The sequence below is a fragment of the Corvus hawaiiensis genome, chromosome 5 (assembly GCF_020740725.1).
Source record: "Corvus hawaiiensis isolate bCorHaw1 chromosome 5, bCorHaw1.pri.cur, whole genome shotgun sequence".
Taxonomy (NCBI): domain Eukaryota; kingdom Metazoa; phylum Chordata; class Aves; order Passeriformes; family Corvidae; genus Corvus; species Corvus hawaiiensis.
In genome coordinates this window covers 43,717,340-43,744,909 of record NC_063217.1, presented here as the reverse complement: position 1 = coordinate 43,744,909, position 27,570 = coordinate 43,717,340, and the positions used below count along the sequence as shown (strand labels likewise).

Here is a 27,570-nt window from a genome sequence, read left to right as displayed (position 1 = left end):
AGCTGGTTGTTATTTTTGGCCATCAGTATTAGAGGAGAGGATGATGACTAACAGTTTACCTGGGTACAGTAGTCTGTATTTTCCTTGCTTTTCTCAATACTTGCTGTACAAATATGCTCAAGTATATTTGTATATCTTTTTATCTTTCTGTTGTTTTCTCATTTCAAAAACCAAAAACTGTTTGTTTTCTGTGTGAAGGAGAGACATTTTTGCTTGTCTCAGCAAAAACTATATCATGAGACATTAAAAATTATGTTCAGCTGAAATGGAATGCAGTAAGGTGCCAAGAACTGTTAAAGACAACACCCCAATAAAGCAAACAGTTGCAACCTACGTGGAGTTCCCATGTAACGTACTTAGGGTGTAATTCTTAGGAAATGAAGGGTATCATTTAGATATACTGGTTGTTCCTACTGATGTAATTTTCTGCTGATTTTCTTATGCAGTTGTAGGAATGAGGAAATGTACTTTTGACTTCTCTGTGTTGAGCAAGTAGATTCCACACTTCCCCTGCCCCTCTTCAAGGTATAATAAAGTTTAAGTACAAATATCTGTCTTGGGTTCACGTTGATCCAAAGTCAAACAAGCTACGTAATACTCTGGGTTGAGTGTCCCTCTGGGCTCTTCAGCTCCATTTTCCTAGAAGATTGATTCTGTCCCTTTTTCTAAATCTAGGACACTGTTTCCTCTTTTCTTGCATGCTCCAGGAATACTGTCCTGAGGAAACCGTCAGCCAGCTGAGTTGGCATGAGGCTGCCTGGAGGAACTCCTCCTTCTGGCCTGTTGCACAGTCGGCTCCCATGAAGTGGAGTCCCTTCTACATGAGGCTCTTGCAGAGCTGGGTTAAATCTGGACTGCAGCTAGCAATGACCTCACAGGCAGGCCAGTTGACTGCTCTTGTACTAAGGCAGTTAAATGGTAAACTTTGAAAGCAATAGTTTTTGTTTAATGAGAGATCTTTTTTTCTGTGATTTGAAGGTGTGTCAGATGGGCTGTTGAAACAGTCTTGCCATTGCTTGAGGGGGTAGAAGTGCTTACTCTTAGGGGGTTGGTGAGGTGGAATTTTTTGTTTTACTGATTTAAGATAAAAATATCAATTACCAGATGCATTCACCAGCCAAAACTAACCCCTGAATGACACATGCAGATGGTAATCTGTGGAGACAGGTGGTGTCTGACGCTTACATTTCTGTTTTCAGCTGAGGCAGGGACAGTTTTCAGCAAGGGATGGGAGACAACATTCAAGTGGTTTGAAGGAATAGGTGCTTGGTCTGGAAAAGAAAGGGTGATGGAAACATTCCTTTGTGGTACTTAGGGAGGAGAATAAGAAATGAAAGAGGAGGAAGAAAAATCCTAAAAAACCAGGGAGTCTACTTCTCTCGAGCTGTCAAAATATTGAGTATATGCTCTCCTTTCCACACGAGTGAATCTAGTCTCACCACTGTGAAAATTTGATTGCCCTATAAATAAAACTTTTTATTTTTAAATGTAAACACTGAATGAAGTCATTAATCTTTTGTAAATGCTTTTGGCAGCTTAGCATTAGAGAGAGTACTTTTGGGGATTTTTTTTTTTTTTTTTTTTGCATACAAATTAATCTGTCAGGCTGTCACATTTAAGACTCTTGACAATTCACATTTGACTGATACACAAATTATGAGGGCCTGGTCTTCAAGCTGAGTTAAATCCAAGTGGTTTTATTATGATTTTGAGAGCAACATTGCATTAATTTCAGTCCAGTTGTAGTCCAGCCCCAACAGTTGATTTGGTGGAGACCTGGACTGTTTACTAATTAAAGCTCAAAACCTAGCTTAGAGGCTGCTGAAGCCTTTGCATTCTACATGCTCAGGAGAGCATATGGCAGCATCTAAACAACAAAAATACAGGATTGTGGTGGAGGGGAAGACATCCTCTATAATTCCAGGAATAGTTTGTAAGTTTTCTGCCTGTAGCTACCAGTCAGAACAATTCTTCTACCTGCATGGCAGTTCTGTAAGAGTTTCTTGTCAGCACTGGCTTTCATGCTGTGCATTTCTGTTTTCCAAGTGTTTCCCAGATGGATGTGCAGACTTTATCTGGCTTTCTTCCAACCCTTCTCTTACCTGCTAGTGCATGTATGTTGCTTTGTTCTGTATGCTTGCTTGGCGTTGACATTTTTGAGCCCTCTTTACTTTTGTTTCAACTGTCCTTATATACATAAGGTGTATTTTATGAAACTGAGACTTATCTGAAACCTTTCTCATTTTTTTCCTTTTTTTAAAATCTTTTTTTATTTGATCATGACCTGACTGGGAAAAGTGATTCCATTTGACATACCACTGATTGCAGTATGGGTATAGTACTTATGGATGGCAAATATAGTTTAAATTTATTGGGAATTGGCTGTGAGGATTGTCCATAGCTTGTGATCTCATAGTAGAAATGCTAAGTGACAGTTGGGATTTTCCTTTTGCTTTCTTGCTTTCCACATTCTAGATTTGTTTGGGAGGAGATGATCATAAAACCATTGGGATTGCTTTAATCAGACTGATGTTGATCCTGGTAATGGTATTTGTTTGTTGCAGCTGCAGGGTACAAGGAGCAAAAATACAAATATTTAAGGATTCACTGGAGCCTTAATTGTAGTTAGAGTCAGTGCAAGTCTTCAGTTGGTTCAACTTTATATTTTTTTCCTACAAATTTCTGCAAAAACATATTTTGTCTTTCCTGATCTATTGTGATTGCTAATAGCAATGTGAGTTTTCCTTGGCTGTGAAGAGATATCCCAGGCAATGTGATATTTTGAGGTTATTGTAGTAGTCTAAACCAGGTTGTAGACCTTGCTTGATGGTTTCAATTCAATTAATGCTCTACTTGGTAGTGCTTAACTCAGATAGCTTCATAAGAAGAAATCGTACGGCAATTACGCAGAATTTTTCTCTTTGGAAAATGTCGCTTTAACCGCCTCAGTAAGAAGGTGTAGACTATTTATTTTTCTTCTAAAACCACAAAACTTTACATGTTTATTGGGTTTTTTTCTCCCACACCCCCTTCTTAAAACAGCTTTGACTTTGTTTCTGTTAGGAAGAAGGTTAACACAAATGTGAGGTGTCTGTGTCCCTGTCTTTCCTCTGCCATCACTTTTGGATTAGTATCGCCTCATTGCAGCCAGATTTGATTGAGAATCAAAAGTGTCATTTGCATGAGTTTTTAAAAAAAAAAAGGCAAAAGAGGAGGGCCTGAAAGAATAAATCCTTGAGGGGGAAAAAAACTGAAACATTCTCCTCTGCTTAAAGGAAGCCAACTCTGTGCTATAGAAACATCCAATCCTCTTTGACTAGTAGACTGAACCACTGCCTCGTGGCAAACTATTCTATGGACATACTGAATGTTTTGTGAAGGGTAATATTGACATGGGAACAAAAAACATTAGGTGTATTTCCAGTGCTTGTTGTTCATATTCTCAAAGCAATGAGGCAGGGAAAGGATGAACCATGGAGGCTGAACTAAATGAATTATACAAATAAAAGTGGCTGTAACAGAGAAATGTGATGTATGTTGCTGCTGAATGCAGAGGAGAGAATTTGTGTTACTGTAAAATGCTAATTGCCAAGTGGAATTTATTTTCAGTTCTGTCACTATTTTGTTGTTTTAGGTCCTGTTTAATATGATTGTAGAAGTGCCTCGTTGGACGAATGCAAAAATGGAGGTAATTAAGAAAAATACCTTGATTATATAGGTATTTGTGGAAGTTATGACAATGTAGTGGTTTCCAGTAGTCAGAGTTTAATCACAGTTTGGATAGCTCTTTACACATTAAAATGTGCTCTGTTAGAAAATTGGTTTGCAGTGGTACATACTCTTTCCTTGCAATTATAAAAAGTGCTGAAGTTCTAATTGTTTTCCTGGTGGAAACAGGAAAAGCAGGTGGGCACTGCTTCTTGACAATCCTCTGACTGCAGAGTGCAGCGTATCTGCAGCAGAGTCCTGGAGTACTGACTTTCAGGATGTTGTCCAGCATTTAGACTAACGCTTGCTTATGGAGTTTTCCACTCAGATGGTTTAATTCCTTATTTCCACTGTACAGTGTGCTAGGCCAAGTCCTGACAAATGGTGTTACAACTAAAAGAGTATTTCTTTTGTGACAAAAATAAATACTGATTGAACATATCTACTCCTGCAGGGAGGTATTTTACAAGTAGTGAAATCATCTATAGTGTTTGTGAAACAACAGATCTCACCAGGGTATGTCCTGTCTTCCTGAACATTTGTATTAATTTTGGGGATGCTTCCCAGATGCTTTTAAGGAAGTTTGAGTTGTTAACTCTTTTAATTACTGAAAATAATACCAAAGAATCTCCCTAGCCTGTTATATGAGAATTTTTTCTCCTTTCCTCAATTACAGAAATGTGTTTGCCATCACAGTTGTTACTCTTCAAGCAGGGTTACCTCAGATATTTACCCTGTATTTTAAGCTCATGATTAATTGTGGAAGCTGAGTTCTGTTTTGCAGAGGATTGCTTTGACAGTGCTACTTGAATGCTGCCCAAAGCTCAGGTTGCTCTCCTTCTACTTCTTTCAGCACATTTTGTCAAGGGTAGAAAAGTTTGTCCTGTTAGGTTCAGAAATCAGTGATTTTTGACTTCTTGGGCTTGATGGAGGAGACTAGATGTAGATCCCTAATGTTTAACTTTTAATACCCTTAAAATTTCCTGCATCAACCATTAAGGCAGTTGTCTTGCCTTGCCATTGTGTCCTGGCAGTCCCTCAGTCCAGACCATGGTAAGCTGCTGACACCTGTTATTACCAGATCTTGCCTGATCATTGCTGAGCTCCACTTCTGTCAGTGTCCCAAGTAACAAATTTGAGCTCTTCACTGTTAGGTTATGACCAGAAGCAGGTAGAATCCAGTGTATAACCAGAAATGCCTGAACCTTCGTCTTGGCTCTTGGGGAGGATTTACTTGTGGAATGAGTACATACTATTGACAGGTTGGTGTGCTTCAAAAAAGTGGAATTGGGATGGCTTTGGTGATGGTGCTTCAGGTAAATGACAGGGATATAAAACGAGTATGGACTGAGGGCTGTGTCCTTATGCAGGAAAGCTATGGACCGCTTGAGTGTAACCACTTGAGCCTGTAACGCGCGTTTTGCCACTCAGATGAGTGTTCGTAAGCAAGAGCCAAGCTTGGGTTGGACTGTGGTGCGGAGTGTCAAAAGGGTGGTTACAGTGTGAATTAGCTGTGGTGGGTAACTCAGGCAGTGGAAATATGTGTATGGTTTGTGTATGGGGTTTGGGGGAGGATGTTACTGTTCAGCTGTAGTTCAGCTCTTCTGACAGTGCTTCTTTAGGAGTAAGAATGCCCTCTTCGAATGGTAGCTTAACTTGTTCCAGATCTGTGTTAAGTTGGCATTTGGTGGCTATGGAGAACTTGTGCTTGTGAAAAGGCATTTGTATGCTGAGAGGTGATGGAAAGAAGGGATGTTTGCAACTGGAGAGCAACAAGCAGAGGGCAAGAACAATTTTGTCTGTGGCTGTCAAAGCCCCTGTTGTTGGAAGACGTTGTGCCACCATTTGCACATCTGTTGAACTTGTACTATACAGTGCAAGAACTTCTGACTTAAGTTCCTTTCAGTTTTTATGTTTGACCATGACAGTCTCCTTACAAATTTATTACTTTCTCTTCTAGATTCATTTTCTTCTTGCATATTTTACAGCATTATTTAATACCTTAATAAGCTGCTTTTTGAATATGACCCTTGAGATTCAGAGTGAAGTTATCATACTTTTAATAATCCTCAAACCACAAGCATGTGCTGCCAGATGGATCTTCCCCACTGGCTGGGTATGGAATGAATTGCTTTCCATTTTAACATTCTCCTCCTCTCTTTCCCTCTCCCTACCCCCACGCCCTTTTTCACGATCTGCTTAGATTGCCACTGAGGAGCCGTTGAATCCCATTAAACATGATGTAAAGAAAGGCAAGCTTCGATATGTGGCAAATCTCTTTCCTCACAAGGGTTATATATGGAATTATGGTGCCCTCCCACAGGTAACATTTTTGTTATAATGGTGAAAGTTTTCTGTCTTCTGTGTAAATTGCCTTGTAAATCTTGGATACTGCCTGAATGCAAATCAACTGCAAGAGGGGTGATTCTCTTTGATAGGTTTGTAAATTAGGATCTTTTTTTATGTTGAACTTTATTGTGTCCATAAATTTTGATCAGAATTTGGGTGTGGGAGTAAATATGTGCTGTGTTTTCAGGAAGGAGTTAAATGATCAAGAAATCTCAAATCTTTAGTCTGTGTCTCTGTACTGTAGTGACAGAATTAAACTGTCATGGTCTGCCATTCAAGAATACTTTGTCAAGTAGACCTTTTCTACTTAAACAAGGCATTTATTTAAAAACTCATTTAGGATTTTCATGTACTGCAGCATAAATTTTAATTGGGATTTCTTAATATCTTTAACAAAGAGGAACACAAGGGTTGTTCTTTTTTAGATTAAACCTCAGCTGCCTGACTTAACTTTTCTCTGAACTGTGAGACTTTACTGATCATGACGCATTCAAAACTTTGAGCCTTGACAAACCCAACCAATGGCTGAAATTTTGAGCATAATGAAAAGTTTTAAGCTTTCTGTGAAAAACACATACTTAAATTAGTACTGAAGAACATGATGGAGCTTGAAAAGTGTAATTTATTTTCTTTACACTTAACTGTATAAGCAGTGAAAGTTGAATCCTGAAAATCTGCTTACGTGTTTGATCCCTGGAGAGGAGATACTAGGCAGGTGCTGGAATACAGCAATGAAGTTCTTGTCTAGTCAATAGACAATGTTTCCAAGTAGGTATAGTTGGAAACCAGCAATTCCATTTAATGTTTTGAAATTTGTATGTTCCTTAGTGTAAAGCCAGAATTATTTGAAAATGTAAATATTTTCCTGCATAAAGTGCTTTATTTTGGACTTAGAGTACTTTCCTCAGGAGAAATGTTCAGCATCCCTTGTTACCTGGTGAGCTAGGGAGGGCTTGAACATAAGTGTCATTTTTATTTTTTACTGTATTAGATTATTTGCTATCGTAGCAGAAGTCGCTGTACTGTCCAGAGAACAATACTATTCCTTCCTTCTGACCTAGAGGTGAAGAGGTGTGACTGGGCAGAAGAGTAGTACTGGTGTAATGCAGCCCTAAATGAAGAGCACTTTGGAAGGATGAGAGGACGCAGTCTTAAGCTGTGCCAGGGGAAGTTCAGGCTAGACATTAAAAATTTTTTTTACAGAAAAAGTGGTTGGACACTGGAGTGGATTGCCCAGGGAGGTGGTGGAGTCACCATCCCTGGAGGTGTTTAAGGAAAGACTGGAAGTGGCACTCAGTGCCATGATTTAGTTGATAAGGTGGTGTTAGGTCATAGGTTGGGCTTGATGATCTCCAAGGTCTTTTCCAACCTAGTTGATTCTGTGAAGAATACTGGAAAAAGAAATATTAAGTTTCAATTCTCTCTTGATTCCACTTCATCAGTTTTTTGATAATGATTCTGCTTTGCCTTCCAGTATCAGTGAAGTTCTCAAGAGCAAGTTTGAGGTGGAGTAATGATCATGGACAGCAGTATAGCTCCTTGGAAAAAAAAGTTTTCTAGAATCTTTTCAACAATACTTGATGGACTCAAAATTCTTAACAGAAAAGCTTCTCAGCTGTAGAACGAGTTACTCATTACTTGCCAGTAAAAGTAAAAACAAGTATTTGTCTAGTAATTAGGTTAGTATAACTTGGCTAGGATTCCTTGCTTGTGCAGTGCTCAGAGCAGGGGTTTAAACTTGCCTCTTTAGTCTTAAACTCTAAACTGTCCTTTGGAATGTACGTCTCAAAATACTGAATGAAGAAATACTTCATACCTAAAGCTAAAATCTTTAAATAGCTTATTGGGTGCTGACAAATCTATGTGTAGGAGTGTGGTTAGCTCAAAGCTTAGATGTTTTAGAAAACAACTTATGTTAATATCACGGTATTTAACAAGTATAATAAAAATGTAGTTGTAAGATGTCTTAGCTTGATTCCACTATCACTAGTAACTAGAAAAATCATATTCAGGGTCCTCTGAGGCCTTAATTACTGCAGTTGGGTAAAGTGTACCTGTTGAGTCATTGATGCAGGAAAAATACTTCCTCAGTAATCCTCATGTCACTTGTCCTGGGTGTGAGTTACTCAGTGTCAGTCCACTGGCTGTTTATTTTTTCTCCTTCCATTGAGCAAGCTTGTTCTCGGAAAGCTGATGTTTTTATTGTTGTTTTTACTAATCTTTGTAATTTAGTGGTAAGACGAGTTGTAATTTCAGTTCAGCTGGTAACTGATAGTTCTCTTTCCTTCGGCAGACCTGGGAAGATCCAAGCCATACAGATAAGGTTACAGGATGTTGTGGGGATAATGATCCTATTGATGTTTGTGAAATAGGTTCAAAGGTTTGTATTTATTTAATTTAATTAATTAAATAAAATTTAAATTAATTAATTAAATTTAATTTATCAAGGTTAACATAATAATTTGCTAGTAACTTTTGGAAGAGAAGGTCAGATGGAAATCAAAAAATGTGTTAATAGTGTTAGGGACTGACAGAAGTACCAATAGAGGATCTAAGGAGAGAATAGGTAAGGAAATGGTGGATTTTTAAAAAGGAGGAGAAAAGTAGAATTTGGTAAAGTCTTTGTACTGGTTAAAAGGGAAAATAAAAGAACAGCATCCTGAAGTTCTGTGGGTGGACAGTAAGTTTTGGGTGAAGGAGGCGAGGGTTAAGATTTTTGGGGAAGGAAAAGATTTATTTCCTTTTTCCCTGTTAGCAGTATTGGAGCTAGGAATAGGTTGCTGAAAGATGAGGAGATAAGACAGCATCATGCACATTAAAATTACAAAGACCCACAAAGGAGGTAAGTTTGAGTTTATTCATGAGTACAAACAGAAGTAGATCCTCTTTTCTAGAGAAGACAGGAACCTGCTGCAGTGATGCAGAGTTATGAGCCATGGAGTGGATGGATGAAAAAGAGGTGCAGCAAACACCATTAGTAGGTATAAAGGAAGGGTCTAGCTCATGGAAAGAAAATTCTGCATATCTAGAGGCAGCAAAGAATGGAGTGATACTGTGTATCAAAAATGGGGTTATGAAATGGGTGAGTTTGAAAGAGGGATCTCATAGGATATTTAGGTAAGGGGAAATTTAACTGGTGACTTCAGTAAAAGTGACTTTATTTGGGGTAAGAAACTTAAAGATGAATTTCAAGGGATCCAGAAAGAGTTAAAAAGGCAATATTATCTGGTAGGGAGAAGGTTCCTAAGAAAATGCAGAAATTGTTGTGATGGTATTTCTGGGGGAGTGCTGTGTATTTATATTGGGATTTATATTCCTTCCTCTGTGGAGTCCAGAGGAAGGAATAGCAGGAGAGAAATTAGGACCATGAGTTGAAAAAGTAGAGAGTCAAGGGACAGGAAGAAGTTTAAAAATGAGTAAGAGACACTTCTGACTTGGAGGGTGAGGGGAAGACCAAGAAAGTGTGAGGGAACTGGGGTAAAAGGGAAGGAAGACATTTTTAGCTACTTGTCTAGTTAAATAAATGCTGGCTGGAGAGCTGAGGCTTGGAGAATAGTAATGGTGGGAGAAAGGCTAGGAATACTAAATAGGTGTATACTGGGTTTGCAGATCTATCTTGCAATTCTGTTATAGGCTGCTGGCCAAAAATGTAAAAGTATTTTTTTTGTAAGGTAAAAGAGAAATTCTGTGTGTTGTTTTCCAAATCTTTGTGGCGTTATGTTCTGTTTCAGATTCGTTCTTCTGGTGAGATTGTTCAGGTGAAGGTCTTGGGTGTTTTAGGTCTTGTTGATGAAGGAGAGACAGATTGGAAGATAATTGCCATCAGTGCAGATGACCCAGAAGCTCAGAAAATCCATGGCAAGTATTTTTGTCTTTCTTAATGCAGTTATGTCAGAAACTTGCACAGCAGAATGGTACCTGAGTTTAGGCCACCCAGGATAAGAAGAGGCAGACAGTGGAAAGGCGAGACTTTTCTTTTTTTTTTGTTGTTTAAGTCAGGTGCTTCCTTCAAGGAGGGCATATGTGCTTTCACACTAAACTTTTAAAGTGGTTTGCTTGGATTTTCAAGAGGACGTCACGCAGAAATTCTTTTGACTTCTGAAGCACAACTGCCTTAGAAAGTGACCTCCAAAAAAGTGACAGGCTTATCTCCTGTGTAATAGTGCCTATTTACCCACTTACATTATGTATTACACTACTGTTTTCCTTGTTGAAAGTGTTTGTTCCTTTTATATTTGCAGGCATTGTGTTTCATCCTGAAAAGGCATTTCCAATGTCTTGCCACTTTTAAGAGGATTGCTTCCAAAGTTTGTTGCTTAGTATGAGCAATCAGGTTTCACCTTTTAGCTTGAAAATTTGCAAAGTAAACTGCTAATGCAGCTCACCCTAATCAGCCTTGATGATGACTAGGTGTGCAGGGGGAAATATCCTGCTCAGACTTGTCCTCCCTGTGATCATTCTTCTGGTATCCAAATGAAGCTCGAATACTAAAGTGTGTCCATGCAAGTAACACGAGGTGTAACTTTGATTGCAGATGTGTTAAAACTGCAGGAAGTTAAGTTTTTACAGCACAGGTAAAGTGCAGTTTTTCTCTGGATAAATGGAAGTTTGCTTCCTCAAATGGAATGTTACTGGGAATCATGAGAATTAAGTGAGGAGGTTTGTCTAAAAGTGATTGTTAGGAGACCAAAAACCATATATACCATCAGGTACGTACAATGAGAGCCTGCTCTTTGTTTGTAGGGAGCACCAAGGTGTGGAATGGCCTTTCTGTAGGAATAGAACAATCCAGTAGCTTTTTAAGGAATTGTGTTTCTCAGCTATTGAGGTTTTTTCATGGTTTCTGAATGTAAAGTATGTCACTGGACTAGCCCTTCATTCTCAGTTTTCTTGCAGGTTGCTTTCACATGGAGAATACTTGACTTGTGGGGAAAGAAGGGGACAAGAAGAGATGAGGAAAAGGAAACTCTTGGGTTGATGCTGATTAAAGTCATTGGGCAGATGAATTACTACATAGTGTTTATGACTCTTTAACTACTTTGACAGTTAGAGATTAAGAAGGTCAGCTTAAGGAAAGAGTAAGTAATAGCTTGCTGTTAATGTCAGTATCAATTTAAACTACTCTGTAATGTGCAGCAAAATGCAATATGTGTCAGTACTTAAAAGTGATTAGCACTTCATTTCTAGACACTGTTCTGCTTAAAGACTTACCTTTTCTCCCTAGCAATTTCTGAGAGAATGTGGTCAGAAAAGTGGATAAAAGAATTCAGAAAGAGTCTACTAAGTAGGGGCAAAACTGTGGCAGTTTATTCCAGTATTATTTATTATTATATTGGGTTAACTGTCTGTGTTTGAAAGCTCTCTCTGGTGTTTTGGTTGGTTTGGTTGGGTTTTTTCTCCCAGGTAATGACTGATTTATTTCAACTCTATTACAGCTTTAGTTTATTTGGGAGGGGAGGAGTAAGACCTTTAGTCTTTAAAAAAAAAATAAAAAGAAGTGGGAGGAATGGGCAAACCATTGCATGTAGTTGATTCCTGTGTGCATTTCTTATCAGGAATATGTACAAAACTTCAAGAAGAGAACTATCCTGAGATACAGAGAAGTGTAGAAACATTTATCCAGTGTAATATGATTTCCCTTTGGGATTGGAGTTGCAGCCCAAGATTTACAAAAGAAAGGAAAGGGGGAGAAAAAAAGCCCCCATCTGCTTTCAGAAACATGACTGGCTTGCAGTGTTTAACAGCAATCATTCTTCAGTCTGGAAACAAACAAATCTGTTGGAGCAGGCAGTACAATATGTCCTTTTATACTTGTTTTTCCCCCTTCCCAAAGTTGTTAATTATTTCAGCATAAAGGGATGGCAGCTACAGATAAAACCGGTCTCTCCCTCAGTAATTGATGTGCTGCTGTGTTACGGAGGTGGCCTCCTGGGGAAGATGAGGCTAAGTGCTGCTTTCTAATCCTGTCCAGTCACTTCTGTATCATTTGTTAAACATTTCCAACTGGACTGAGAATCATCACATTTGCTTTCAACTTAGTATGCGCAGAGCCCCCAGTGAGCATTTGGAAAAGATAATTCTGAGACACCAGAGTGGTGATTACTTGCAAACCCCATCCTGAGCCCACACCATGTGTTAACTCGTCTTGCTCTTTAAGCACACCCCAGGTACCTGGGATATTCTTCTTCTGGGATCATGATTGTTCTCATAAGTACAATTGATTTTTCTGAGACTTCACAGAAGTCAGAACTGAGAAGTCACAACTTCTGAGTCCTTCTCATTGTTTATTCATAGCACTCCACTGGACTGTGTCATGCAGGCATTTATTGATAATACTGGCTTAAATTGGAAACCCTGCCTAGAACTCTCTCTTTCGCACAGAGCAGTGAGAAACTCTTGTTTACAGTGACAGTATCCAGGAATGATGAGCAATGCTTAGCACCTGTTTAAGTGGGAACTGTGTCATCAGTAGGAGTAGCAGGGACTTAGCATCTTCTTGGACTGGCTTTGTAAGGTAACCTGTTTGAAATAATAGCACTTAATTCTGGTGGGCTCGGGGACAGTCTCTCACCAAATACAAGCTGTATGTCAGATGCAGATACCTGTGTGGGAAAGTTTCTTTTAGACTACAGCTAGATGTCTTCAGACTTACCTATTTCAGTAAGATCTGTCTTTGTGGCTGTTGTGTTTCTGCTCAGGCAGTTGCTAGGCAGATGGCTATTAGTGGACCAGCAGAGCAACTTCAGACCAAGCAACTCTGAGAAAGGACCTAAAAGCTCCTTGCAGACTGAAACACTAAATCTTGGTGGTGTAATAGGCCTGGTTGCTTTCTTTATTGTTGCTTTTTTTTTTTTTTTGTAAAATAGGCAGGAGGAGAAGTAAATTCTTGGAGTGGAAAGGTTGCTTGTCTGCTTATCTCATAGATGGGATTGAATTTGATATATTGGAGTTCACTTGTATATCTGATGTGCTTTACTAGTTTCAGGTCAGAAAGAATGAGTGACACTTTTGTGCTGTGATTTGATCTAAATGTATGTGGCATCGTCATATTGGACAAGAGGTTTTAAAAATCACTGGCAGTTGAAGCAGGAATTGTGTTTGAAGCAGCTTATGAAGTCTGACTTTCAAAAGGTCATCTTGCTCTCCTTCAGCAAATTGGACTAATTGTATATGCTGGATGGCATTTTGGAGGTGATTTACTGGCCTGGAATCTTAGCAGCCATTTTTGCTGCCATTGCTCACTGGAAAGATGCCAGGATATTCAACAGCAGTTGGTGATGTCTGCTGGCTTTATTGTGCTGCCATTTGCTGGCACTGGTGCAGTTAACTGCGCTGTGTTGCCATGCTGCTTTTACAATACACATCTCAAGATAGGGTTAAGTGATCAAACCCTAAATGGCAAAACTAAGGCATATTTGATATTTTCTACCATATATTTTTACAGACCTTTGCATGTGAGTGTGTTTATTCACAGAGAAGCAGCAGAGACCCAGAAGACCTTTGTTGTGGATTTGTGTAAGCGCTCAGTATAAAGAAATTAATTAGCTGTACCAAGGCTCCCCTCCTACCCCCTGCACATAATACACCAAATGCCTTTATATGGAGTGTAGCTGCCGCTTCCTGTAAATGTTTATAAGATGTTATTAAAAACATATGTCCTCTCTTCCCACAGACCTTGTTTAGAAAGCTTGCTGCAAACATGTTGTTTTAGCTTTGCTTGCAAGAAGCAGCATCTGTTGTACTAAAAATGGTAGTTTTGTACAAATGCTTTTGTTGCTCTGTTCTGTAAAGCCAGCTAGAATTGGGATCTGCATTCACATTGGCTCACTCCCTTGACAGAGAGCTAGCAGCACTTCTTGGTGCCAGCCTCTGAAGATTTTCCTTATGGACACTGAACTGCAATGCTTAATGTGATCTGCTGTCTCTTCTTAACCCTTGGTGCTTAACTTTGGTGTCCAGAAAAATGAGACCTATGGTTGTACACAGGCAGTATAGAGAAATTCCCACATAGAGCCCCGTGGGTATGTGCTGATCATGTACCTGCGGGAGCCTGACCTTCTGCTCTGCCACTTGGAGCAGGGCTTGCTGGCAGAGATGAAACTGCTTTGGGCCATGTACATGCTTGCTGCTCCCAAACCTGCCGCTTTCGACATCAGTGTGAGTACATAGCACTAAGGGAAGATAAGCAGTCAAGGTCAGAAAAAAGTGTCTTAACAGTGTTGCAGGAAAGACATCTAAGTTGTTTGCTTTTTTAAAAATCATAATAATTTGTAGCTGTCTTCTATAGATACTAGTGTAGTAAATGATTGTACTGCTTATTGTGATCTTTTCTTTTACTTTCTTTGCTTGATTTCTCTTTTCTGAGTGTGGTTTTTCTCCTTTCCCCCCGATGTCCCAAAGAGGCTGTTTAGATTTCAGTGGAAGACAAACTGTCTTTCGAGTTTTTCTATGGTGACTTTCAGTGAACTGGGGAGGTGGCTGTTGAGTGATGCAAGAGCTTCTGTTTTCCTTGTATTTTGTATTATGTGCTGACTTGACAGCAACAGCATTGATACTTTTTGGGGGTTTGTTTTGTTGCATTGTTGCACTTTCTTAATCTGCTTACCACCAACTTCCATTATAATACAGATGTTCTAGAGTCTTTTTTTTTTAATTCAAGCTTTCGAATTTAATTTGATGTTCAGTAGCTGTCCTTTATAGTAAAGAATAGCGAAGCATAGGGATGAAGGAGAATAACTTGCAAGGAACCCAGGAAATAAAAGCAACCAATGCCCCACTTCTTAAGTCCTCAAAACCAGAATATACGGCATCCATATAATGCTGTAGTCTGATTGTGTTTAGTAATTTTACTTAGGCAAGGTATTTTCCAGTAGAGAGAGTGTGAAATTCAGGGAGATGATTCTATCCATGAAGATAGAGTCTCCATCATAAGGAGATAATGGAAGTCTGTCCCAAAGCCTATCCTAATATTTGAGTCCTTTTAAATAAGTATAAATAAAACCTATAAGTAAGGGACAACAGATGGAGGAGTACCATGTGCCAGTTAGTAGACTGTAAAGCACTTGATGAACAGTTTTTATGGGAGCAGAAGGCAAATAACCAAGTAGGGGGAATGGAGAAGCAGAGTTAGGAGAGGCGTTTGGAACCAGAAAAAGGAGCAGCAGTGTGAGAAAGTATGCTTGAATTTAAGTAGTGTCTGGAGATGGAGGTCTGGAGTTTGTCCACTGCTGGGAGCCAAGGAAACTGCTGCAGCAGCCTGGTTTGTTTTACAGACTTGAGGCGATACTGTCTCTTCAACAAGTGTTAGATATTGTGAAGTCAAACCTCACAAGAGGAGGAGATGACATGGGCTCAAGTTGGAGGAGGAATGTTCTCTTGCTTGGAGAGAACAGGATGATACATTGGAGTCCTGAAGCTAATTTGAAGTGGAGCTGCAGTTTTATTAGTGCCCAAATGAAGCATTCTGCCTCCAACCAAGATCCCACCCTTTTCTAAATCATTCCTTCTTGGTTGGTCTCGCCCACCCACCCTAGCGAAAAGCTTCTTGTGCTCTTAAATATGTATTCCAACTAGAAGACCTGCCTCTAGCACAGCCTTATGTGGCCTTGCTTTTTTCTGGGATTCTGCCAGTGAAACTCCCTGATCTCCTACAGACAGATGGCCAGCAGCCAAGTTCAAAATGTGTTTTACTCTGAGTCCATAAACACGTAGGCCTGTTAAGTGTGTGCAAAAGCAAAAATGTACATAGGGTTCTTCAAGGTTTTATATTTTATTCTTTGGGTAGTGGTAATAGAGTGGAATTTGGGAGTGGCATCTATGACATGCCTGTTAACACTCAGAATGTCTTCTCACATAGGTCTGGCCTCCCAGTTCAGTCTACATGTCATCTCTCTTGGTGGTCTGCTGAGAACTGAATGGTCTGTAGCACAAGACCTTTTCTCTTCTTTTGCTGTTCTCTTCAGAAATACTTTAATGTACTTGTTCAGGTTCACAATGAAATTTTAAGAAGACATTTAGGCACTTAAAGGTGGGAAGCACATGACTAGGTATCAATTCCATGGACTAAGCAACTGATTTTATAGGACTGGATAGACAGAAGAGTATCTTAGCAGAAATCACTGCCAACCAGATGCCATTAAGTGATGCATATCTGTGGGAGAAGATAATGAAGTAACCAAGCAATATTGAGAGAGCAAGAAGGAATAAGGAAGGGAGACATGAGTGAGTGACTTGCAAAACACTAGAGGAGAGCAACGCCATGGAAGGTGGCCTGAGCAGAGTGAGGTTATGAAGTAGTTGGTAGACTACAGCAGTAAAAAGTCAGCTCCCGTTTCCATCAGAAGCGACTGTGGAAAGGAAACAGAAGATTACACCAGTTACAAATTATGTGGCTTCCGGGAAGGACAATATCCTTTATTGTATCAAAATAAGTACAAAAGTGTTGAAAGCTTTTCCATGTGAACATGTTGCCAGAGAGTTAATTTGTCAAGGGGTTGATGGGACCACGCTGTTGCAAGTGACAGAAGTGGTGGTGGTCTCAAAGGACAGCCCGTTAAAATTTGATATGCCCAGCAGGAAAGGGTGTAAGATCCCAAACTGCATTGTTAATATGGCAGGATAGTCTTCAAGCAGAATGATTGTGATGTTTCATCTCTCTGTACACACCATGGCAGTGTTCATCTCTGCCTCACAAGGGTGTCCCATAAATGGCATACATTCCTCTTTGTGTCTTGTCACATCTTTCTACATTGGGATTATAGAGGTAGAGGTCGAATTGTTTATGACTGTGAATATGCAGATACCACAAGGTTATCAGTAAAGTTAACGTTTAGAGATCCTGGCATGTGTCTGTCTTGTTTTGAAGGGGATGAATTTGGAACTAATGTGAGCAAAAGGATGCCTTTTAATATAAGGTTGACAAGTCAAGCCTGTATTTTGTTTAGAGGTGCTGGTTTAAAGATCCATGTGTTGAAATTGTTTTTATAGCTATTCTTTTCATTATCAAAAAATGCTTGTAGCCCCTGCAGTTGCTGGAGGGAAAAAATGCCTCAGTGAATAACCTAGGTATTGCAAGAGGTACCTACTGAGATAAATATGGAATTTTGTTCTCCTGTCACAAATATGGTCCTTTGATTCATTGTACCTTTGGGTCTTAATTAATGAAGGGCAGGAGATGACTGGTTCACCTGCTTAGTGTGGTTCTGAAACCATGAAACCATAAGGTGCAAACTATGGGCAGCTAATGTAATAAAGTTTACTAATGACTTTGAAAGTACTCAGTGAAATCAAATTGCTGCAGATCCTTTAGGAAACTTTAAAAAATTAATGTTATGAAACCTGTGAGTAAAAATGATCAGTCCTTATTTATTTATTTTTAAAATCTTTTTAACCTGCAGATATCGATGATGTCAAGAAGCACAAACCAGGTTATCTTGAGGCTACACTTGACTGGTTTCAGTTATACAAAGTCCCTGATGGTAAACCAGAAAATCACTTTGCTTTTGATGGAGAATTTAAAGACAAGGTGAAGATAATGCAAAATTAAAAATGCATCATTCTATCACGTGGCCTCTATAATACATCCTAGAATTTTTGGAATGTTAAAGGAGGAGGTTTAACAAAAAGAATTTTGATAGGAGAGACTTTTGCATACAATTTATTAGGCTAGGATTAAATAATGTTTGCTGCCTTCCATTTTATTCAGGGAAAATGCATAGGTCATTAAAGAAAGCTTGCAAAAAAAACCATTTAGCCCTAATCCTGATGAGATTTGCACATGCATCTGTGTGTGTGTAGGTGTTTTTCAAAGCATTTTCATTCTCCATGTCAGAATAATGAACAGTTTGTGTTTTCAGGTGTTCTTTCAGTCCTATTGGTAAATTTTTCTGACTTTTTTTTTAAGGGTATGCAGTTTAAGACAATGGGTTGCAGGTTTTTTCATCTTTGGTATTTGCTCAAGGTACACGTTTTTCTGGTAATTCTGTGTAAAAACATTTGAAGCGTTTGGCTTGAAGGCTGAAAAATTATTTTCCTTTTTTTTTAGAAAAAAACGAATGTCTTTTAAACTACAGTAAAAATGGCCAGTGTTTGAAAGGAGATTGGACCAGGGAATAGATCTCGTTGAAGGAAATACCTGGATTTTCCAGAGAAATTGGATGTGATTTGAGTAAAATTGCTTTGCAACCTGTGTATTGCACACTCTGTGTAGATTATTCTTGGCAGAGAACCACAAGTTGCTCATGAATGATGTCCATGTGTCAGCCAGTTCTGCCTTGCAGGGTGCTATCAAAGTTACATAATGCCTTCTAACCAGCACAGGCAACTTTACATGTTTTGTCTGGTTAAAGAAATGCCCTGAGTCCCCTCTGCACTAAAACTGTCTCTTAAATCAATCAGATGTGGAGTTGTAAGGCTTGATAACCTGATCTCTCCCCTGTTCTCCCAGGAACTGCTCTTAGAGGTTTTCCTGCTCTGTAGAGTTACAGTAGAGCTGCGTATCCCTGTCAGGCCATTGGAGTTCAGCCTGGTGGCACTAAATGCCCTGAGATAGCTGGCTTGGAGCACTTAAATCATTCTCAAGCATTTCTAGAGACCCAGGATGTGGCGAGGCGGCTGTGGCTGTGCTCCAGCAGCTCTGGTGAAGTTCACAATGTTCCAGTGGCACTTTCCCAAGTCACTCCTTGTTAACAAATGTGAATGTTCAGTTGGCAGCTTTTTGCAAGTCTAGCAGTCATCATCTGGACACCGAGGGCTTATTTTACTTTTAATTTTTGGAAGCTTTCTCATCCCAACCCCACCCCAAATATTATTTTTATTTTAAAGAAGCAGAAACTGCTAAGCAGCTGACATGTTACATTCTTGCAAATGCTTAGGTATATGATTGGGCATTAATGAAGTAAATGCAAACTTTGCCACTAGAGGGGAAACCCTAACTCTGACCCTGACCTGCATCTGTAAGGGTGGAGTCATAGCTCACACACTTGATCCCATTTAGGGCCTGGTACAGTTTTCTACAGCAGTAGGGATCTCCTTAGCATCTAGTGCTGTTTTCATTTCTTTCATGTAGCACTCGTGTTTTCTGGCTGCAGACTGAGGGAAAGTCCTGAATGTGTTGCCAGTATATTTGACAAATAGTGAAGTTTGTTTCTTTTCATAAAAAGTGTGTAAATTTCTCCAGAAATTTAATGAGGCCTTAAAGGAGGTGCCTTAAAATATGTGAAATAGTATGTTTTAATAAACTAGTTCTATGGGTTTTTTTCTGTTTAATAACATTTTAATTTACAAAACTTTCCTTGTCATAAACTAGGATTTTGCTGTTGAAATTATTAAATCTACCCATGAACACTGGAAAGCTTTGCTTCATAAAAAAGTTGATGGAGGTACTATAAAGTGGTAAGTATCCAGCCACATCTCTTGCTCTTCATATTGTGCTAGTACTGGTGCTATTCAACATGTTGCAGCTGTCCATGAACTGCTTAGATTTTTTTCAATTTGAGATGACAGGAATACTCATGGGTTTGATTGATAATTGGTAATAGAGCATGATTGACTAATTGCACCCTGTATGATGATGATTTACTGGTAAGTGGTTCCAGAAATATATTGATTACATCGATGTGGCATTACTTCAGCATTTGGGAAATGGCCCCAGTGTGTTTGTTCAGAATCATTTTGGGAGAATCTTGGTCCTCTTATCACTGTTCATTCTGTTGCTTTGGGGAGTTGAAGTTCGTGCAGTTTATTCTGTAGGACCTTAAAAACTCATGATCAAACTCATTTTCAGTGTGAAAGGATATAGATTCATAGGGAAACATTTCTGCAAAGGATGTGGTGCCAGGGTTTGTCTGGAAATACTACAGGTATCTGCTGCTTTATGTAGGAGCAGAATTTTGGCCTGTTTTTCCTTCTTATTAGATACTGCAGGTAGGTTGCTGAAGTAACATGCTGTTACTTCCACGATCTGCCACAGAATCTGGCCATCCTTCAAGGCACAAGAGATGGGGTATACCTCACATCATCTCTGCTAGCCATCTAGGTGTTCCTCAACTCCCTTGGGAAGTGCCAGTTTATTTCTGCTGACTTCTTGGGGGGATTTAGTTTCTTGACTGTGGTTCTCTTCACTGTACCCAAGCTAGCAGCCAGAAGCACTGAGTATGAGCACTGCTTGCATTAATACAGAATACACAGCCTAGACACCTCCTCAAGATCAAAGAAACAACACCCTTCCACACACCTGTTCCTTCCAGCATTACTTTGTGGTTTTGGCTTCCTTATTTCTTGCAGATACACATTTCTGAGCCCTATATGTGGTGGTGTTTTTTTCCATAAGTACTTAATTGTGTGTGGCTCTTTTCCACTGATGTTGATAAAGCATGTTTTTAATTTTATTTTTCAGCACAAATGTTCTGGTGAGTGGTAGCCCATTCTGTTGCAGTGATGAGGATGCCCGATCGATTGTGCAGTCAGTAAGGATATTTACTTTTTTTCCACCCCCTCTTTTTTTTAAATCATTAATTGGAAAAGATTATTCAGAGCTCCAAAACTGAAATAAAGCAGCTGAACCGAAATGGTCCTTAAGCAAAAATTTGAGTAAAAGGAGGAGCATAAAGGTTGTGAGGGAAATGTAAGCATTGTGATATAAACCTTTCATTGCAGTGGTCCATTTATGCTTTCTGGCAGATTCATTACTGTTCTGGTGGAGTTTTTTTTGTTTTTTTTTCTCCCTCTGCAATGCTATTTCTTCTGATCCTGAGTAGCAAGATGGACCGCTGTTTTTGTATCTAGCCTGCTGTCTTCTCTGTCTCCCCTGTTGCCATGAGTTACCACCCAGTGTCAGAACTCATTGACTAGCTGACTGTAGTCCCTAATCACTAAACAGATCCTTTGTTTGTCTACTTGCATAATTAAATGCAATGCTGTAGGAGAGAGGGATGCTTATTTGAATGTTTCTTAAGGAATACCTGTCATATTCTGAAAATTAACAAAAAATTAAAACATGCAGCCTTCCTGTTCAGGCAAGAAAAATGTCCTGCATGTTTGATGCTTTCATGTGCAAATGTTAGTGGAGGAGAATTTTTTCCATTTTAAAATATGCTAGTTTGGATGCCAGAAATTAAGCAAGGTTACTGGAAATTACATGGAGAAAAGTGCCCCCAAGTATTACTTTCCCTTTTGTAACATACGCTGTGATTGAGCCTGTACTCGTGACCACATGAGTGCAGCAGGTGTTTTGCACATGTGCGTGGCTGCCAGGGCACCCAGTGTTTCGCCTCAACAGTCACAGTTAATGATGCAAGTTCAGGTGTCAAAGGACACGCCATCCACTGTCTGTGCAGTTAACATTCCAACAGCATTTCTAGTAAGAATGTGTTGTCCTGGATGCTGTTTTGTCACAAGCAAATAAGACTGTCAGTTGCAAAGAAATGTTGGTTTAAGTCATAAAGATGTGTCAGACCAAACTTTTTCCTATTCAGATACCTTGCTTTGAGCACTTCTTTAAAACTACCTCTGTGGTTTTTGTGAATATTGATTAATGAAACTGTAAGTTTGAAATGAAAGAAAAACTCAGTTTGGAATTCAAATATGTTTTTAGACATGTCAGTCACAGCTATAAGCAAGTATTTACCTCCTCTGTACTTTCAAATTTACGATAACTTTAATGAGTCTCTAAATGCACCTAAAACTTCAAATCCAAGTGTATTTGAATGGTGACAAATGTGCTAAGGAGTATTTCCTTTTGCATTCTCTGCTCTTTGTACTTTGAGGCATACAGGGTAAATAATTACTAAATCAGCACTATGCCTTATTTTGTTTCTCAATAACAAATCTTTTTTTTCCCGTGGTTTTTGGGGAGGGGAGGAAGTTAGTAAAATCAGTTCGTAAAATAGATACCTTGTATCAAACTAGTGTCTTTTTTATTATGAAAGCTTCCCTTCTAATCAAATAGTATCACTTCCTGTCTTTTTTTGTCCCTCACCTTCTTTTCTTTAAATGATAGTGTTTTTGTGAAGTTGTTTCCACGTTCTCCTTTCCATCATTCTGTTTCAGTTCAGTCTAAGTATTTTAATTACGTCTTTGCAGGGTGCTGCCTCTTGGTGCTTTCCAGACAGGGAAAATATGCAATACTGTATTAAATACTGTTCATGCTGCATGCAATTGCCAATCTGCAAGCACGAAAAAAGTAAAATGGCCTTGAAATAGGAACTGTGGACAGTTGAACTCTAAATATAAGCAGGGAAGTTGACTTGCACATTTTAAGCAGGTATCTTTTTGTCTAGTACACTACACTGCATGCTTTGGTTGTCAGACATTCATCTCTTTCACACTGAAGTGTAACTACGTGAGTGTTGGCTGCAGAATTTTAATGGCTGTGGTGATTTCAAATGAAAGATGCCTGTGTTTGCAGGGGGTTTTGTTTGGGTTTTTGTTGTTTTTTTTTTAATTTAAACTAAAAGCAGATACGTTTTCTTCTCATTTATATCCATCTATTAGCTCCTGGATAAAAACAAAATAATGAAAGCTGAAGCAGAGATCTTGTATGCAAGTACAGTGAGAAACGTATTTCAGCTACTGCAAAATTTCTGAGATACTTCTGCAGTGAGAACTGGTTCCCTACAATTCTTTTTCCAGATTCTAGTTGCAGCACCTTTGAGCTGGTAATTTAATTACCTTAAATCAGATATATTGAGTTTTCAAAAAACAAAACAAGAAAACCCCAAAGAAGACACCAAAAAGGCAACACTCAGTTTTCATGGTGAGCAAGAGAACTGTAACAGAACCAAATGGAAAACATTCAAATCCTTACCAAATGCTTATCTAGTGTGTACTAATCAGAATTTCCTATAGATTTTGACTGGGTAGTTCCCAAGATAGTCCAGTTGATTTCAGAATTATTTGACCTTTTGTTACTTTACAGATGGGGAACTAGAATGGCCTGTCTGGGTTGGGGAATTTCCACTCCACTGAGTGAGTTTCTAGATGGTTGGCATGTGTACTGTCATTTGTACTGGGGGCAAACTAAGAATGATTCCACAGCAGGTGAATTGCCATGACCAGTCAGTTCCAAAGAGATAGAAGAGAGTCTGTGCATATAATAAGAGCACATACTGAACTTTTGCACCAGCCAAAATTACACCAGACCCCTGCAACTACAAATCTAGTTGAATTTTAACACTACATGGTGAAAATCTCTCACGTTCTCTAGGCTCTGAAAGTTGTTTCATCTCTGTCTCAGCTCCAGTATATGTTGCACACAAACCCAGGAGGAATAGAGCTTTGTAGATGAATGTGTTAGTGCTAAGATACACTGTTTATTTCAGGCTTTTAAGTGTTGCCATCTGTAAAACTGACCAGTCAAGCCAAGCCTTTGTTTAATATTAATCCTAAGAATTGCTTGCTCTGTGAAGAAGCTGCTGAGGACTTTGGAAGTTGGAAAATCTCCAAGACAATCTATATATAGTTAGTAGAGCAGTGTTTCTCAGACTCATCACATAATTCTCTCCTTATAATACTGGAAAGTGAACTAGGAAAGCTTTGCTAGATGATGTCTCTTTTGATAAAAAGCAGAACAGTGTTTTACAGGGGAAAATATTTGACTTTTCCTGATAATTTAAAAAAATCTCCAACCAAATTTGAATCTATATATTTACTAACGTGTTTTGAATAACTCAGATCTAAGCAGGAAAGTTTGTTGACTGCCTTTCTCCCTACATGCTTTCTGTGAGGACATTTCCATTTGGGATTTAGTAAAGGTAGAATTTTCTGTACAGTGGCCAGTCATGAAACAAAAGGTTGGTGGGGTTGTTAGTCTGGAGTATATTTTTATTAATGAATTCATTTATTTGGTTTTTAAATGGTGTTCCAGATGAAAGTGTTGTGTAGTGAAGAGATTGCTGGTTCAGTGGGATGGGATTTTGATCTGGCCCTGGTAGGAAAATACTGAGTCCTTATCTCAAGCTTTTTGAGGAATTATCCCAGAAGTGGCAGGCATCTGCTTGTACATGGCGACCCCTGGTTCTCCCTGCCTTATGAAATAAAGCTTGGGTTTTGCTGGAAAGAGAAGGGATAGTCTGGTGATATGGGTTATGTTTGTCATACTGGTACCTCCTTTCAGACCAGTCACATAGCCCCCCTGTGCTGGTAATTACCCTGGGTAAATGGGGAAGAAGAATCCTGCTTCTCCCTTCCCTCCTCACAGGCTTTGTTCTGCTCTTCAGTATTCAGGGCCTTGTGCGTGCTCAGATGCAGGCAGGCTGTGTCACATCAGTGCAGCTCAGCCCGAGTGCTGCTGTGCTAAGGAAGGACAGTGGAAAATGGTTGCATCCTCATCGTGCGGCAGGGTGATTCCAGATACATTAAAAGCATCTTTAATTTTGCCTTTTAAGTTACAGGACAAGACAGGCTGTGCACTACTGTGATCGAATAGTGGCATATCCAGCTTTGAAATGCCAGACCTGAATTTTAAAACAAATGGTCACTTTCCAGAGGACTGAATTATTCTGTTGAAATGGAATTGTAAAAGAGTATCATCACACTTTTATTTTAAATTGTTTGCGTGTGTTTAATATAAATTGTGTGTGTATGTATTCACATGCATTCCTGATAGTGAAATGTGTAGTAACTGTGCAGCAGTTAGTAAACAACAAATCCTGTTATTCTCAATCTATCACTCATCGTTCATGTGCTTGCTTTGTCATTTATGAGCAACAAAGAAATTTGTACAGTGGGGGTGAGAATGGGGGTGAGAAAGCTGCAAGGTAGAATATTGCCCTGTGGGGACAACAGAAAGTTCTGGTTTTGTTAATATCTCTTGACTTGAGCATTAAAATGCCTTTGAGTTTGGGTGCTGTCTGTGAAACCTTAAGTAAATACTGATATATTGGTTTGGGGGGTTTTCCCTTTTTTTTTTTTTTTTCTCTTTTTTAGGCACCAGCATTTATGAATGGAGATTCTGTTTCCCCAGAAGGTATCTTTTTTCTTAGATGTCATGTGACTTCTCTTAATTGCTGACTTTAAAAATTGACATGAAAACTGTTTTGTTGAAAAAAGGCAGTTTCGTGTATATGTAAATGATAGAAGTTACATCCTGTCGTATGGTATTGCCTGTCTTCTGTTAAATGGAACATGAACAGAAATTCATAGATGGTTTGTGGGAGAAGGTTACTTTTGAGTGAAAGTGTAGTCCACAAAAAAAGATAAGACAAAATTTTTCTCTTACTGATTGTGCAAGGCAAATGCATCACATTTATCCTTTTTAAAGGAGATAGGTTGCTTTGCCTTAGGTTTTGTTATTCCTAACAGTAGCTAACTAACCAAATAAATAGCTCCTTTTCCTAAAACTGACATAACCATTACCTACTTTTCAAGTGTAAGTTCTAAAGACAAAATTTTATCTTTTCACTGTTACGACTATTTTTCATGTTAACAGAACATGTGTTTTTCTTTAAGAAATAAGAATGCATCCTACATTTTCAGTTTTAATTACTTTAAAAAAAGATTTTTCTACTGGCAAGAACTATAGAGAAGACATACGTGCTTTTTGAGATGGAGGGAATTAGAGAAATACTAAGTTAAACTTAGTCATGAGCCGAGTTCCAAACTGTTTGAGAAGCAACATCTGTGTAGCCCATGTCATGGGAAAGCAAGTTGCATTCCATTTGCCTTTATATGGCATGCCAATAAATAGCATTTATTTTCCAAAGTATTAGATCTCAGACCTCTGACAGACAACTGAACATAATCTGCCTGATCCTTGATGTTTTCCAGGGATGGTTACAACAATGTTGTAATTTGTTGCAGGATTGTTTCAGCCAAACTGTTAAAATGAACAGATACGATTTTGAGGCCATGCTTTCCACAGGGTGGGGATAGAGCTGACACAGCAGTATTGTTATGGGAGGGAAGGTAGCTAGAAGGGCAGAATGTTGTTTTTTCAAGTGTTTGTGTATGGCTGGTTGTATAGAACTAATGTCACTCTTGTAATTTTTTTGTTTGTTTTAGTTGATTCCTGGTACTTTTTTCCCAAGTGATCATCAAGGTCTTCTGAAAGTGCATCATCAAATCTTAAAAGTCATCCCTTTTTTTGAAGACTGGCAAAAGCACTTGATTGTTGGATTCCTGTTGAAACAACTTTTCAACTTGTGTAAACCTTCTCTCATGTAAATAAACACTGCCATTACAAAATGAATGTTTCCTTTCTATGTCTGTGTAGGGTGGAGCAGAGGGAAGAGGAGGGGCTTGCTTGCTTGCTTGTTTCTGAATCTCAGAACTCCAGAACTGTGCTTATCCACTCATGAAGCATACCAAATGAGATGAGAGATAAGTTGTCTTCAACCCTGTTCTCCAGATTCTGGAATAATCAAGCCATTGGGTGCAGAGCAGATGGTGCTAATTTTTGTCTCAGGGCTTTTCTGGCCACCCTGACTGTAATCTGTTTCAAGTCAACGGTAATCTTTATGTATGAGGCTTAGGAGTTTACCACGTCCTTTGATAGGTGACTGTTTCCCAAGTTGCATTCGCTTTTGTGCCCAGTTGTCTCTGCAGGCTTCATAGAGTTAGGGACACAGCATACTTGCTTTTAAAAAAATACAACATTCCTCCAAAGATTAATTCAACTAGGAAGGGCTAATGCCATAACAGTTGAAGTAAGGATGCACGTGTTCTCTCTGTTCTACATCCTGTTTTGATAACTTGGGTGTTTCATCACACAGGAAGGATTTTCCTTATGGAAAGCTTCCATTTATAGAATTGTGTATGCTTTTGACAGTTATTTGCTCAATGAGACAAGATTAATAAAATGTACAGAGCTGAGCTTTGTGCTTTCATGGTAAAAATACCTGCCATTTTTTCCTACTGCAGGATTATGTGTGGCCTATCTGTACCACAGTGTTCATTAAAGACAAAAAAGGCAGCTATGAAGTAGAAAGAGAGGAAATGATAATATAGACAGGCAGCTTTATCCAGCTTGTTACTGAGACCAAAGGTGAGCATTGTCTGCTTTGTACAATGACGGAAACAGAAGGTTAATGCTGCTGACACGGGGTGGAAATGGAAGACAAAGAACTGCAAAAGTTAGGCTGTGGTTTGCCAGAGAGGACTGACTTTTCCTTACAAAGAGTAAGTTTTTAGTAAGAAAGCTTTCACCTTTGGGAATGTTTCTTTGGTTTTATGATACAATTTCCCTAATTTAGACTCCTCTAGTGAATTGTTTAGTGTACAAGCCCCAGTCACTTTGGAGATCTCAGTCTGGGCCTCAGCACTTAGGAGATGAAGTTCTCCCATCTGCATAGAGTTTTGCATTGTTTTATATACAGAGTTTAGGTATGATATGAGAAATGCAACATAACCCTCAGATATTAAGGACTACTTTTATTTTTTGTAGCCAAGAAACATGTTGCATCCAACATACATTTACAGTATTGATTTCCCATACTTTATTTTATAATTTAGAATTCTAAGTTCATGCAGCATTATACCCCCAGGTTTTCATAAACAGACGAAATGTTTCTTGAGTGC

The 27,570-nt window shown here is 38.9% G+C and overlaps 1 protein-coding gene across 1 annotated transcript in view; it reads left to right on the top strand.

Moving 5' to 3' along the window:
* Nucleotides 1-26,242, top strand: part of PPA2 (inorganic pyrophosphatase 2) — a 34,589-nt gene extending 8,347 nt beyond the window's left edge. The window contains exons 4-12 of the mRNA XM_048303820.1: nucleotides 3,635-3,688; nucleotides 5,912-6,031; nucleotides 8,351-8,437; nucleotides 9,789-9,915; nucleotides 17,454-17,581; nucleotides 19,364-19,449; nucleotides 20,453-20,522; nucleotides 24,982-25,021; nucleotides 26,056-26,242. Coding sequence (XP_048159777.1) covers nucleotides 3,635-3,688; nucleotides 5,912-6,031; nucleotides 8,351-8,437; nucleotides 9,789-9,915; nucleotides 17,454-17,581; nucleotides 19,364-19,449; nucleotides 20,453-20,522; nucleotides 24,982-25,021; nucleotides 26,056-26,084 — 741 coding nt within the window. The 3' untranslated portion in view covers nucleotides 26,085-26,242. The remainder of the gene's footprint in view (nucleotides 1-3,634; nucleotides 3,689-5,911; nucleotides 6,032-8,350; nucleotides 8,438-9,788; nucleotides 9,916-17,453; nucleotides 17,582-19,363; nucleotides 19,450-20,452; nucleotides 20,523-24,981; nucleotides 25,022-26,055) is intronic.
* The last annotated feature ends 1,328 nt before the right edge of the window (nucleotides 26,243-27,570 follow it).